Below are 14,051 nucleotides of genomic sequence, written 5' to 3'. Positions count from 1 at the left end.
CAGAGCACAGACTGAAGTTTGATACCCTGTGACCAGCAGAAAAAAAGGTGGTTTTCCCTTCACAGCTGTCACACTCTGCCTACAACATAGCATGTGTGAGAAGGTGACACAAAGCCACTAATGGGCAACCCAGTGATGCCACAAGACAAGCAGTTTTCAAAGCAATGTTGATGCCAAAAGGCTCATTGTGTGCCCACTCTGCCCATCACACTCCCTAGGTGGGCACCCATCTCAGGACAGCTTCAGCTGAGCCTGGGGCCTGGCATAATGCTGAGGCTAGACAGGACACTGGGGTCACTGTGTCCAGTATGCATATGCGGGCAAAGGGTGAAAGATGCACCAACACCAAGGCAACAAACCTCAGAATAGTCAGAAAAGGCCCTAATTAATGAAGGAATTCCCCTGCACGGAAGTCTCCATCTACCCTGTTTTTCAGTGGTGTATTTAGCAGAAAATAAGCAGTAGGTCAAATTCTGGTCTGAGTAGTTTTGAATTTACTAACCTTTGCTGTTGTCCAATTAGGGAAGCAGAGGTCCCTTTCTTGAAGGGAAGGAAACACTGAAGCCAGGATTCTTTTGTACTTGTTCTTTTGAAGTTTCTTGTTCAGGAAGAAATCCCTTTTTCTTTCAAGGAGGAAAGCAGGACTTTCTGGCCTCCACACACCTGGAATTTTACAGCTCCTCAGCTGCAGGGTTTGAATTTTGGTGAGCACTGGCTCCCAACTCAGGCAGCTGATCAACTGATGGGCAGGCTGCCAGGAAAGCCAGCCCCTCCTGAACAGGTCCTCAAACAGGATGGCCCTGGTCCACCGCCAAAAGTTACAGAAAACATTGAAGAATGCAAAAAAAAAAACCCACCCAAACAAACAACCCAAAACTCCTGAAGCAGAGCTCAAAGATGGGTCTCAGAGGACTGGCAGAGAATTTGGCAGGGTATTTGAAGGACAGCAAAGGGCAAGGCACCCTAAGACCTTCCCCACTGCTGTATACCCTAATTGTGGGTCTGGTAATTACAGGGGAGCACCAGAATGCCTTGCATGGCAGTAACAGATACTACTGCAGTGTATGTAGCTGCCCAAGGCTTCCTGCAAAGCCCAAATTACTCAGCTGGTTAAAAAAACAGAAGTGGCTTTATACACATATTATTTGGGTAGTCCCACCGAGCGGCGACAACAAAGCTGCTGGGATACTGGCACCATTCAGACACCCTGCCCTGACCCAGACTGCAGCCTGTAAACAGCTGCAGGGCTGGTCTGGGGGACAGACCCACTGCTGGCAGCCCTCCTCATCCTTGCTACTGAACCCCCCACAGAGCACTGACCACCAAGGACAAAATACCATGGCGCTGCCAAAACCGTGGGTAGAGATTAGTGCTCATGGATAAGCAGACATAGAGGGGCTGAAGTGACATCTACATGTGTCACAGGCCTAGTAAACTAGCTGGCTGCAACAAGGCTTTTACCATCACATACCAGGTTAACTTTGATAAGTAGCTCCCACACCTTGCCCCAGCACAGCCTCTCCTTGTCTCTCTTGCATCCAGGGTGCTCATGCTCGCTCTCTGCTTCTTCCTGGTCTCTCTTCATCCAGGGCTCCTCTTCTGTACCCCTTAGAGCTATTTAACTACTTAGCAGGAACCAGCCACAGCTGCACCTTATCTACATCAGCCAGCCCACTGCCCCTGAAGCCAGCCCACAGCTGTATATTATCAATGTTAATTAACCTGCCTTCATTCCTCTGTAGTTCCTCTACATACATGCACTGTTTAAAAAGAATAAAATGAAGTCAGATGCTTCATTTCTCATCAAAAGATCGGATTAAAGATAGTTGATTGAAATATTTGGGGTTACAGAGAATAAAATATTTGCCTTGTGGTATTATTCACCTTATGACTCATTTTTTGACATTTAGCTCAACATGGACTGAAAAGTTGTGTAAAAATAATCACATCATCACTAGATTTGAGGAAAAGCACCAAATGCCACACTGTCAGAGCCATCAGAGCTGCCAGTGCTACCCCTGCTAAACACTATTTCACTTTGCAAAACTGTAAAGGCCCCTTAACTGGCGGCAACCAAATAGTTTCACTGCTGGTCTGCTCACTTAATTCCTTGGTAACAGCAAGATGCGTCCATTCCCCAAAGCCTCATATAGCTTTAACTGATATATTCTGCTGAGCTCCTTTATGACTTCCTTTAAAAAAGAAATTATTAGGAAGACACAACTCTTGGAATCTGAATAACTGAATTTGGCAAACAATTCCTGTAAGGTCACAGCAAGACTCAGGCTCACAAACCTTGCTGTATTATAAGTTACAGCACTCTTTCAGCCCTTGAAGGACAAAGAAACTAAAAACAACCTGTTGGGGGAATGGTATGTGACTAACTTCCAGAGCTTCAACCAACAGTACAGGCATGAGATATCGATGCATCTTTAATCAGTACATAACATATGTAACGTGCAACCTCAGTTAGAGGCATCCTACCTTTTGGATGCTCTATTCTGCCACTGCAACACTCCTTGCAGGTGGCTTTCTTGCAGTAGGTAAATCCAGAGACAGCAGGTAAGGCACGGAGCTGAGCCTTACCAACCCTGCACCCAGAGCCAATGGCAGGTGAGGTCAACAAGAGGCAGGGCTTGTTTGGTACTCATACAGCTCACGGTTTTAGTGGCAGTAATGGTGAGAAGAGAGGCAGAGCAGATGGATGAAAGCCAGAGCCTGTCCTCTGTTCACACATGCACACATGCACTCAATTTTCACACCAGCTGCCTGCTGTGTACTTACCTTTCTGCCCATGCAAACCACTGCAGGCAGGGGCCTGAGCCATCCCCACATGCTGGCCATGAGGGCTACACTCCAGACCCCCCAAACCCCAAGCACTGCTGTCAACCAAGCCAAGAGCAACAAGTCGTACCATCTCCAGCAGTACCCACCCTGGCACTCATCCATTTTGAGTCCCTAGCAATCCTTCTGTTGATAACGAGAGCAAAGCAGCTAAAGCAAAAATATCCCTGTCTGCTCCCAAGAGACTGGGGGCTTCTACGGTTGAGTGGGAACTGGAAGTGTTTGGAGCCTGTGGGAGGACCAGAGGGGTGGGAAGGAAGGTCTCCATTAATTGAGACAAGGCCATAAACTGAGTGGCGGGAGCAGCATTCCTCCTGACTGATCTGTGGGGAGAGGGATGGGCAGGGGCATGCCGAGGAGCACTGGGGAAAATTGGCTTTGGCTTGCAAGGACTGCAGTGGCTCTTGAAGATCTGAGCAGATCCTCACATGTACGTGAAAAGGCAGTTCTGTGGGAAAATGCTATCGGGCCCAGCAGAGCCATGGCAGGAAGGAAATTCCCCCAGCAGAGACGGCCATTGGCTCGAGGGCTCAGCTGTGTCAAGTTCAGGGGACTTCATAAATAACTGGGCTGTCCCCAGGGAGTCATTGCTAAGGTCACTATTTTTTCCCTTGAACTTTCCAGATGAAGGAAGCAATAGCAGAAGCAATGGCACAGATTTGGCTGGAGATCAACTGTACTGACAACAGTCAAAGAATTTAACTCAGAAGAAAAGTCCTTTGTGTTTGCTGGAGTTATCACCAGATGCGTCAAGCAGTAAAAGCAGCAACGTGGAGTTCTGCTTGAAAAGTATTCCACATGTGCAAAATAATCAGAGCTGAAACTCCCCAGCAGATATAACTCACAGTAACTAAAGATCAAGTTAAAAATGCAAGGAACATGCTAGGCACCCATTAAAAATTAAAATGTTAAATTGTATTCTTCAACAAACTGCTGGGATTCAGAGTAAGAAACAGCCCTGATTAAAGATTAAGGACAGAGAGCCTATAAAACACTAATTAGCACCATACTTACAGTGAATTTGGCCTGTTGGGTTTAATTACTTCTAGTTCAAGATCACTTGAGTTCAGGCTGGGCTGGGGAGCGTTGTTGGAGTTAAGGAAGCTGTTTACATTTGAAGAGATGACGGATTCCAGGCTGGAGTTGAGGATACTGTTCCTGTTCTCCTCTAAAAAAAATAAAACCCCAAGAATCGTCAACCATCACACAGAGCTGCCATTGTATACAAAAATAAAGCACATACTGCCGCAAAGGCATCGCATGTTTCTAGTAATAATCCCTGCCTTAATACAAAGAGGGCAGCATCTTACCAGATCTCAGAAGACAGGCAGTTAGTTTACACAGATACTATACATTAAAATGTAAGAAATACCAGGTACTCTTATATATTTATTTTTTTAAGATGCGGCTAAATTTTAAAATTAATACCAGTTTTAGCAAGAAAATATTCATTGTTCTCCAGGCATTAATATTTTACATTCCCAAAGACATCCAAAGTACCACACAACCTGAAAAAAATTAAAATGCAAACTATATACAGGAATGGATTTCTTTGTGACTGAAATCAGCTGCCAAGGGACCAAGCATTTGTGTGACAGAGCAGAATAACGTTTTAGAACAAGAAAAGGACAGATCACCCAGTTAAGGTTTATCTCAGAAAAAAAAGCTTCAGTCTAGGACTTGAAATCAGCTACTATTGACCTTTCCTGGCCAGGTCTATAAGGAGAAAGGGGATGGGGTCTCTGCTCCATTTTGACTCAGCTCTTCAGAAATACAGTGCAGCTATGGGGTCAGAAACTTGGCTTCATTTCAGATCCAAAACAGTACCTCATGCCCCCTGCCCCCCCTCCCCCCCCCCATGCCAGCTGTACTGCATTGGGGAAATGCTGGCACTGCTCTGCTGACAATCTGGTGTTTTCTAGAGTTTCTTGTTTCCCTTGATCATATTCTGCTAAGAGATCTCCCCCTTATTTGTGTAACTTTAGCAGAGAAGAGTGAAAATATTATGCATCCCAAACCGGCATCCTCAGCCTGGGCTCCCTCCTCAGCTCTATGCTGAATTACCTAAAAATCACATTAATTTTCATAAGATGCCTTCTCCGTATAAGCAATAATTGTAATCGTGAGAAGCAATTATCATCACTGATGACATGAAAAGCAACCCTATGGCAGAGAGCTGCTGCTTCTGTGCTGATGTTTTCCTGAAAGAAAGATGTTCTCCTGCTGGAAAACACAGAGTCCTACTTCAATGATAACTCTTTCATCCAGTGCACACTAATATGATTACATTACTACCAAAAAGCACATAGTAATAGAGAATCCCTTGTTCTCAATCCCTTTAATTTGTACACCTCTGCTTATGTTAGAAGTAGAGCATGTAATACTCATCTGTACACATTTAAAGAAGGATGAAAGAGTGCAAGAGGAACTCCTGGGATACATGAAAAGTTAATCCTAACATACAGCAGAAAGAAACCACCTACATTTCTGTGAAATAGCTTGGCAGTATCATTGTCCCAGCTGCAGAGGAGCATGGTGTTGTGGCAACTCTTTGCCACCGCTTCAGAGAGAAAAGCTAACATTAGCAATAGGTTTGTGGATGCCAGGGGAAGAGCAGAGCAACACTCCTCGTCACACTCCTTTGCTAGAGTTGCATTTTCCTGGTAGCTGGGCAAAATCAGCGCCCGCATGGCAGCAAGACAAGGCTAAAACTTGGTTTAGCTTTGGTTGATCTTATCTTCCAGAGATTAGCCAAAGCCAAGGATGTGTGAATTACGTTGATACATGTCAACATGTTCTGAAATTGCATTTCACTAATCTTAATCTCCAATAAGACACCAAGGGAACAAGCAGCACCTACACTTCTCTGTCCCCAACTTTGTTCCTCGAATGTGCCTAGTTGGACCTTTTGCCCCACCATGGTTTCCAACTCACCACTGTCTGATATGCCAAAAGGAAAATACAAACGATCTCATCAGCTTTGAGCTCAAACACCACCATACAGTGGCTCAAATGACAAGCCATACTTTACCTAAACCAAGTCAGAAAAGCTCATAAACAGAAGGGATTTCCCTGGAGTGTCCAATTTAGAGACATTTCTTGGACTATGCTTTATGCCCAGCCCCAGCAGCAGGTGATGAGTTTGGTGCTGGAGCTGCAGCTCAGCCAGAGGCTGCGGGCTGTGCAGAGCACACCAAGCCCAGCTGGGGCCAAGGCAGGTCCTCTGATACAAAGCTATGAGCTGACAAAAGCCCACCTGGAATCAGAAGGTATAAGTGCTTTGTGATGAAATCGAGTATCCATGTAGAAGATAAAAAGAGGCTAAAGTGAAGAAAAGCAGAGCACTGACTCCACAAATACTGACAGGCCAATGTGGGAGCCAGCAGATGAAATAAGAGAAATCAAGCTGCCTACAGACCTAAAAACCCCAAAAGGCCAATCCAAATCACTCCTTTATTTTTGCATCTACCAGAATGGGCTTTAAACAGTGCCACAACAGACCACCTGTGCAGCATACAAAGGTGGCCAGGCCCAGGGACTGTCCACGCTGAGCCCCACCGGACTGAGAGGCTGCACTGGAGGCTGCAAGGAGCATGGACCTGAGCTGATGGAATGTGGTCTAACACTACATATTATTATTTCCAAACATTTTCTGCCCAAGGCTGAAGTCCAATTATAAGCTAAAAAATCAGTGTCAATTGTCTGCCTAATCTCAGAGCTAGATACCAACCAATACTGAATTAAAGTCCCTATCAGCCAAGAAACTGGAAGCGTTCCATCTAAAGAGGGAGATGAATGGCAGAATCTGAAACTCTTACTTTATTTCCTCCTTTTTAAAAGGCTGATACTGTATTTTGCTTCATGTTTTTAAAAAGCTTATGTGAAGGATTCTTTGCTGTGAGATTTAGTATAGTCTTACAGCTACAAGACCAGAACTGCCCATCAGCTAAAGCATGTTTCTTCTCCATCACTCAGAAGGCAGAAGAGCCACTTGCAAACCGCCAGCACAGTCGGGTGTGAGAGGCATCACAGCCAGCCACACTCTCGTTGCAGACCCCCAACATCCCCCTTGTAGCACAGTCCCAGCCCCTGCCACTGTCCCCAGCTCCCAGCTGTGTCTCCTCACTGCTGGCACTGTGGCCCCGCTCCCACCAAGAGAGCTACCGTTAATAAACCAAACCAGCAACTTCTCTCCAAGACACCCAAAACCACCTTGCTGGAAAGGAGGAGCTTCAGGGAGAGTGGGACTTGTACATTTTTGGTAGTCCTCCCTTTGCTAAACAAACTCTCCCATCACTGAACTGCTCAGCCAGTCTCAGTTCCCTGTCTCCCAGGGAGAGGGAACCAGCCACACATCAAAATGAGTTTGAGTTTTCACCATTTACCCAAGCCCTTGTGAACTTTAATGGAAAATAAGTCAGGCAGAGCTGCAGGAGTCTCACCAAAGCCTCCAGCTTCTCCAGACTCTCCTCCAGTAAACGCTACACCCTGCCTGACAGCAGAGCTGCAGCTTCTGGCTGATAACCTGATCTAGGGTGCTTTGATAACAGTCATCCACAGGAACCACAGAAGCGATGACAAAAGCACTCTGCATAATAAAATACAAGCAAAATGCCACAACAGTGTTTATAATGAAGACCTGGTAAGGAACAAAATTAGGTATTTACTGTGTTGATGACACTTGTTTCACAGTACTCACTCAGTTCCTGGGTCAGTTGTGGAAAAAAATGTGAATGTTTAACGATGAAATAATCACTGTGATTATCTAATCTGCTCTCTTGCATGATCCTATTTATTAAACATTATAATTTTTGACTTACACACAGCTTAGTATGATGAATTTTAGTGAAAATTTTAGAAAGATATTTGACTTCGATTAACAGATTTCAAGTAATGGAAAAATCACCATCCCACTTAATTTCTTCTTATGGTTATATTGCTCTCAGTCTTAAAAAATATGCACTCTGTTTCCATTTTGAATGGATCTAGCTTCAATTTCCACTATTAGATCTTATTATGAGGTGGGTCTGAGCAAACTTCATGAAGTTCAACAAGGCCAAATGCAGGGTCCTGCACCTGGGCTGGGGCAACCCTCAGTATCAAGCCAGGCTGGGTGGAGAATGGATAGGGAACAGCCCTGAGAAGAAGGACCTGGGGGTGCTGGTGGATGAGAAGCTCACCGCGACCTGGCAATGTGTGCTCGCAGCCTGGCAAGCCAAATGTATCCTGAGCTGTATCATCAGTAGCGTGGCCAGCAGGGTGAGGGAGGGGATTCTCCCCCTTTACTCTGCTCTGGTGAGATCACACCTGCAATGCTGCATCCAGCGCTGGAGCCCCCAACATAAAAAGGCCAAGGACCTGTTGGAGCGAGTCCAGAGGAGGCCACAAAGATGATCAGAGGCTGGAGCACCTCTGCTATGGGGACAGGCTGAGAGAGTTGGGGTTGTTCAGCCTGGAGAAGAGAAGGCTCCAGGGAGACCTTATTGCAGCCTGCCAGTACTTCAAGGGGCCGACAAGAAAGCTGGGGAGGGGCTTTTTACAAAGGCATGTAGTAATGGGACAAGGGGGAATGGCTTTAAGCTGAAAGAGGGTAGGTTTACATTAGATATTAGGAGGAAATTCTTCCCTGTGAGGGCGGTGAGGCGCTGGCACGGGCTGCCCAGAGCAGCTGTGGGTGCCTCATCCCTGGCAGTGCCCAAGGCCAGGCTGGACGGGGCTGGGGGCAACCTGGGCTGGTGGGAGATGTGCCTGCCCCTGGCAGGGGGTTGGAGCTGGATGATCTTTAAGGTCCCTTCCAACCCAAACCATTCTGTGATTCTACGACTGCCTTTTTTTCATAGATGAATGACTCATGCGGTGTGCCTTCAGTGTTCCCATTGTGCTTGGGGCTCTTCTGAGTTGTATTTACCTCTTCCAATACATATTTTGAGGCATGAGCACCAAAGTGACCACGTACTTCGGGGCTCCCTGTCCCTCACTCCTGAGACAGCCATCTGCAAAGGAAAGAGGTGTTTCCACCAAACAGGGATGCAGCCAGCACTCTGCAATGGGGAGGCTACCGAAGGTGCCAGCTGTTTGTGTGTCACAGTAGAGCTTGTGTCACAGCTCAGGACATGATGCAGACATGGCACACAGCTCAGCTTGTGCTGCTGTCCAAGCCCCTGTGCTTCAGCCTGACTTAGAGCCTTGGCTGGTCTCTGGACCGCTAAGAAAGGAAACATCACATTATTCCACTTCTAACACATGCAGCAGGGACAGCAAACACTGAATGAAATTGCAGCGTCTTCCCATAGACACAGGAGATCACAGGAGGAAAACAGAGAAAACATTGCTTGGCATGGGAATAAATAAATGCAGAAATAAATAAATGAACTCAGTTTCCTCTCTAGGCAAGGGAAGGATGGAGAGGAAGTCTCTGGCAGCTGGGCAACCCTAGAGTCTAAAAAGCAACTGCTTAGCAGCAAATAAATTTCTTAGGCTGGAATTTTTCAAAAGCAGCTTTTAATACTGGAGGCTCCACCAGCACTCATGTGATATGCTATTTCCAGAGCACTCTTTGGTGCTACCACTGCTTCCTTAAACCCACGTGTATTGTTATGACATCCTCTGAGAGTGCCTGGTAATTAACAGTAACTCAATCAGAGGCGGACAAGCCCACATGTTTTGAGAGTCAGCAAAGTACACAACAACCTCTCCGTCCAACCCAACAGCTTTACATCCTGGGAGACAGTTTAATTCCAGTCCTCCCCTGCTCCTTGCTCCCTGTGCTCACCCACCTGCCCGAGCAAAGCAAGCCAAGTCCCCAAGCATGTGCTTTGATCACCAGGTTACAATCCGGCTCTTTTAGCAAACTGGGACAGCTCCCTGTGCAACAGGGCAGTTTCAGGAGCAGCCTGAGGCAAGGGCTGGGAGTGCATGGACAGGAGGAATGGGAGAGCAGGGAATTGGGCTTACACTGTAACATGAAGCAACAGCCTGAGCAAACACATTTCTGCTCCGTGAGTAGGGATGGGGCTACTGACTCTTTCACCTAAATATGTGGAGTACCAATTAGTGACAGAAACGGAAAGATGATCTTCAACATTTTTAAACTGCCATAGTACATAATCCTCAGAAAAATGCAGAACCTCCTGGCCAAGTTTTCGTGTCTGTAAAAGGCAAAGTGCCTGAGGACATCTAAAGAGGGTTGCCTTTTGAAGCCACAGGGGTGCCCACCCTTGCTGCATGTGTTGCGCCCCATGTACAGGAGCACATCTCGGCAGCCGTTGACGGCGAGGACAGGGATCGAGGAACATGAGAATGAGAACACACAGGGGCCTGTCAGGTGGGGAAGGGACAGCAACACTCTATCTATACTGTGCTAATGCAGCCTCATTTCAAGCACCTGGTTAAGGGCTTGGATGCCAGACAACCTTCACACTCCCCATCAAAGTGGCAATAAAGGAGACTGAAGCTTGATTCTGTTATGGGAATCGTCTCTCCCATTGACAGCAGTAAAACTCCATAGGAATGGCATGGGAATTACAATCCATTTGTCACAATTAGGCCAAAAACTTAGTCTAGTGGGAAAGCCAGGAGCTGCGGCTCAGCACACTTACGCTTCTCATTGGGTTGTGCTGTGTGGAAGAGTGTCAGTGGTCTCTCGCTGCAGGAGGGAGGCTTTGAGTCCGTGCTCTTCTTGCGAGATAACAGCAGCTGCGAGTTTGATGGTGGAGTCTCTGGCACCATGTTAAATATCTGTTAAAAATAATAAACAAATTCTTCTTTGGAATGACCCCTTTGAACAGAACAGCTGCCTACCTGCCTGGTCCGCACCGCTCTACAACCGCACTGCAGAGCAGCACCTAAGGAAGACATGCATCCAACAAGGCAACATTTTGGGTACAGTTTCCTAAATTCCACATTCCCACTGTCCACGCTCCTTTTCTCTATACTTCACCCAAGATGCAAGTTGCAAGATGTGAAGAACCCTGATACTCCGGCACTCAGATGAGTTTTCGAGGGTGCATGGTGTCCCAGCAAGTGACGGCGAGTGCCCCTGGAGAGACAAATCGGCATGTCCCCGCACATGCTTCCCCATGGCATGGCCCTCAGTGCCCTCACACCCACTGATGCAGACCAGCTTGGGAAAGTCTTTGCAACTTCCAGCCACAGCTGTCAGAAACTGAGTAATCACATTTTTCTCAAGGGGATGGAATTTTAAAATTGCCTGAACTTAAAGAGCAGCAGTTTTGTCTGTTGTTGATGTTTGGTTATTTATTGTTTCTTTTCTGGAACCCCGGGCTCAGACAGCAGCAGCATTGCCTCAAGACCAGCTTTCTCAAGTTCTCCCTTTGCTAGAGTATATTAAACACCATCCCTCAGTGTCCTTCCTTGCTCTACCTGTCCCTGGCAGACAGACAGCTGGCATTGCTGCGGGTGCCAAAAGAAAAACTGTATTTCTGAGGCAGCTTGCTGCCCACTGCAGCATCGGGGAGACTCCTCAGAGCACACAGCCATCGCTGCCAGTCACTGGCAGCCCTTGCCTTCCAGAAAGCCATCAAATGCAGCCTGCCAGCTAATGGGAGCAGCTGCCAGCAGTTAATTGGCTTGTTTCATGTAACAACAACAAAATCCTCACACACATACATAAACACTTCATGCTGATTTCTACAAATAAATGCTAAAGAGTGAAAAAGTGTTAGTCAAAAATTTTAATGTCACATCTCTCCCCAAAAGCACAAAGAGGTGGGTATGAAGGGCAGTACTTACAGCCCTCCCCATTCTCAGTGAATCAAACACGCCCTGGCTAAGAACATCACTCCCCAACCTTTCCATCTGTAGGGACTCACTGCTGGGGCTCAGGTTCAGCTTCTGAGCCTGCAGACGGGTGAGGTGCAGGAAGCAGCAATGAATCACTGTGCAAAGCTCCTGCGTGCACGGCAGGCCCCGGCCCCCATCAAGTGAGCAGTTGAATCTGACTGTGCATCGTTGGGCATGCTGTGAAACAGATGGATGGATTATGGAGTCCTACTGCAGCCCTTCCTGGAGAGCTCTGCTGAGCTCATTCACACATTCCTCCTGGGTTCATGGATTAGCAGAGGGAGAAGCAGCCCGAGCCACACTTTCTGCATGCAGCACTGCTCATTTTCACCCCACACACGCCTGCCTGCAGCCGTTCCCACCTCCGAAATGGCTGTTTCCCAGCTCCCCACAGGAGTTTGGAGGTCAGTGGCTCTCCAGCCTCACACCACTGCTGCACCTTGTTCCCTGCACCCACCAGCCCTCCCCATCACCCCAACACCCCTTCCTGCATCCCACCAGCCCACTCCAGCACCCTATCAGCCCTCCTTGCACCCCACTAGCCCTCCCTAGCACAGGTGCTGGCACTGGGGACAGCTCACAGGTCCCAGTTAGAAGGGCTATTCATAGAGCATTGCTTGCCATGCTAAAACATTACACACCTGCACGTGCTTCAGGTGCCTGCCCCAGCTGCTGAGACCCGTGCCACAAGCCCTTCGCTCTGTGTGCTAAATACAGCTTCTCGGTGGCAGGATCCTCAAGCACGGGGGGCCAAAATCAGTACTGAGGGCACCTTGCCTGCCCTGGGCTCCAATCCCCATATCCAGCACAGCCACTGCCTGTTTTAACATGCTCTTGCTTTAATTGCTTTTCAATAGCAAATTCTACTTGGCAAATATAACAAAATAAATAAAACAAGTAAGACAAAAGCATTGATTTATGAACTGCATTTTCTGCAATGATTTCCCACAGCACACTTGAAAAGAATCAAGTTCCAGGTTTTTGTTTGCTTTTTTCAGTCTTTAATAAGAGAAGATACATATAAGCTTTTAAATTATGAAGTTAATGACTGAAACCAGTCTCAGCTTATAAGGAAGCTGCATTTTCAAATGCAGGAATGTCATCATGAAACAATTTCAGCACCTGAGACCTTGCACATTCCAACTTACCATAACCAAGTTTGTATTTCAGTTAAAACACCTAGTCAGCCCAAATATCCACACTGCCAATGGCCTGCACTGCACCCTCATGCTGCATGCTCTCTGGCCACACTGGCGGAGGCAGGCAGACATGCAGGCAGCGCAGGAGGCAGGGGACAGGCAGCCTGCACCCACAGCACATGCACCCCACTATCTCCTCTGGCCTGCCCTTCTCACCACAGGCCCTGAAGTGCTCGTGCTCCAGTCGAGCCCTTGGGTTTACAGCCTGCACTTCAGGCACTGACACAACTGCAGCCTTAAGGACCCAGTAAATACACTTCTGGCTATATTATAAACTTTTGTTTAGCCACAACCACTTCCATGAGTGCCCTTCGCCCCTCGAGCAGCGAGTTCCCCAGAGGGACACCCGCTGCCCCAGTGGCACACTGGCAGGCCACTCTGCAGCAGGACAGACAGCCACAGCTCTGGCCACCATGCTGCAGTGACAACAGCATGACATGGCCTCCTGATGAAGCAGAAACACCATGGTCTTCAACCACAGATCTCCTTGGTGTCCCAAGCCTGCTATGCCATCTCCACCGAGATAAAGCCAGAGAAAGGGAGCTGAAGCAATGTGGAGGCAGAGGCAGGGCTATTAAAAGCTGCTCTCTCTACTACCTCTGAGCAGCACAAAGCACACAGGCTAAATTTAGCTGCTCACAATGGAGAAAAGTCAATTAACAGCTACATTTAAAAAAGCACAGCGCTGATTTTGAAGGTCTAAAGAGAGACCCCATGAACTGTAACATAAATAGCTCACTGCAGATGCGACTGCCACCGTGTACTGGGAAACAGCACAGACCTCTTCAGTAGCGAAGGGAACCAGCACTGCTGGGCCAAAACCTCCTACTCCATTTCCCTCAGCTCAGACATTGCTTGCACAAAACCCCCACTCCACAGGAAAGTTTCTCAGGTTTGTTTCAGTTTTTAATTTAACACAAATAGCTGAGACATGCTCCTCACTGTGCAAACCTGTGTTACAGCTCTCCCAGTCACAGAGTCCAATTAACAGGGAGAAGGAGACAGTTCAATAGCCAGAGTGGGAGAGGAGCAGTCAGGATTCATAAATCTCATTTACAGCCCTACTGCGCTTGCTCGCTTGGCCTGATGCAAGCGGCAGTTCCGCAGCTCTACAGGACTTTCTCCCCTGTCTGCAAAATGGCAAAGACCCGGCAGCACCTTGTCTCAGATAAAATTCCTCTCCCACCTCTGAATGAAACACACCCA

At 47.5% G+C, this 14,051-nt stretch overlaps 1 protein-coding gene across 8 annotated transcripts in view; it reads right to left on the bottom strand.

Annotated features, from left to right (window-relative positions):
- Positions 1-14,051, bottom strand: part of ARHGAP26 (Rho GTPase activating protein 26) — a 196,400-nt gene that overhangs the window by 36,545 nt on the left and 145,804 nt on the right. For all 8 annotated transcript variants that reach the window (XM_037398570.1, XM_037398563.1, XM_037398564.1 and 5 more), the window contains 2 exons: positions 10,443-10,581; positions 3,859-4,012 (listed from right to left, as the gene is read on the bottom strand). In XM_037398570.1, the coding sequence (XP_037254467.1) occupies positions 3,859-4,012; positions 10,443-10,581 (293 nt within the window). The remainder of the gene's footprint in view (positions 1-3,858; positions 4,013-10,442; positions 10,582-14,051) is intronic.

Source organism: Falco rusticolus, chromosome 8, assembly GCF_015220075.1.
Source record: "Falco rusticolus isolate bFalRus1 chromosome 8, bFalRus1.pri, whole genome shotgun sequence".
Taxonomy (NCBI): Eukaryota; Metazoa; Chordata; class Aves; order Falconiformes; family Falconidae; genus Falco; species Falco rusticolus.
This window is presented reverse-complemented; position numbering and strand designations above follow the sequence as displayed.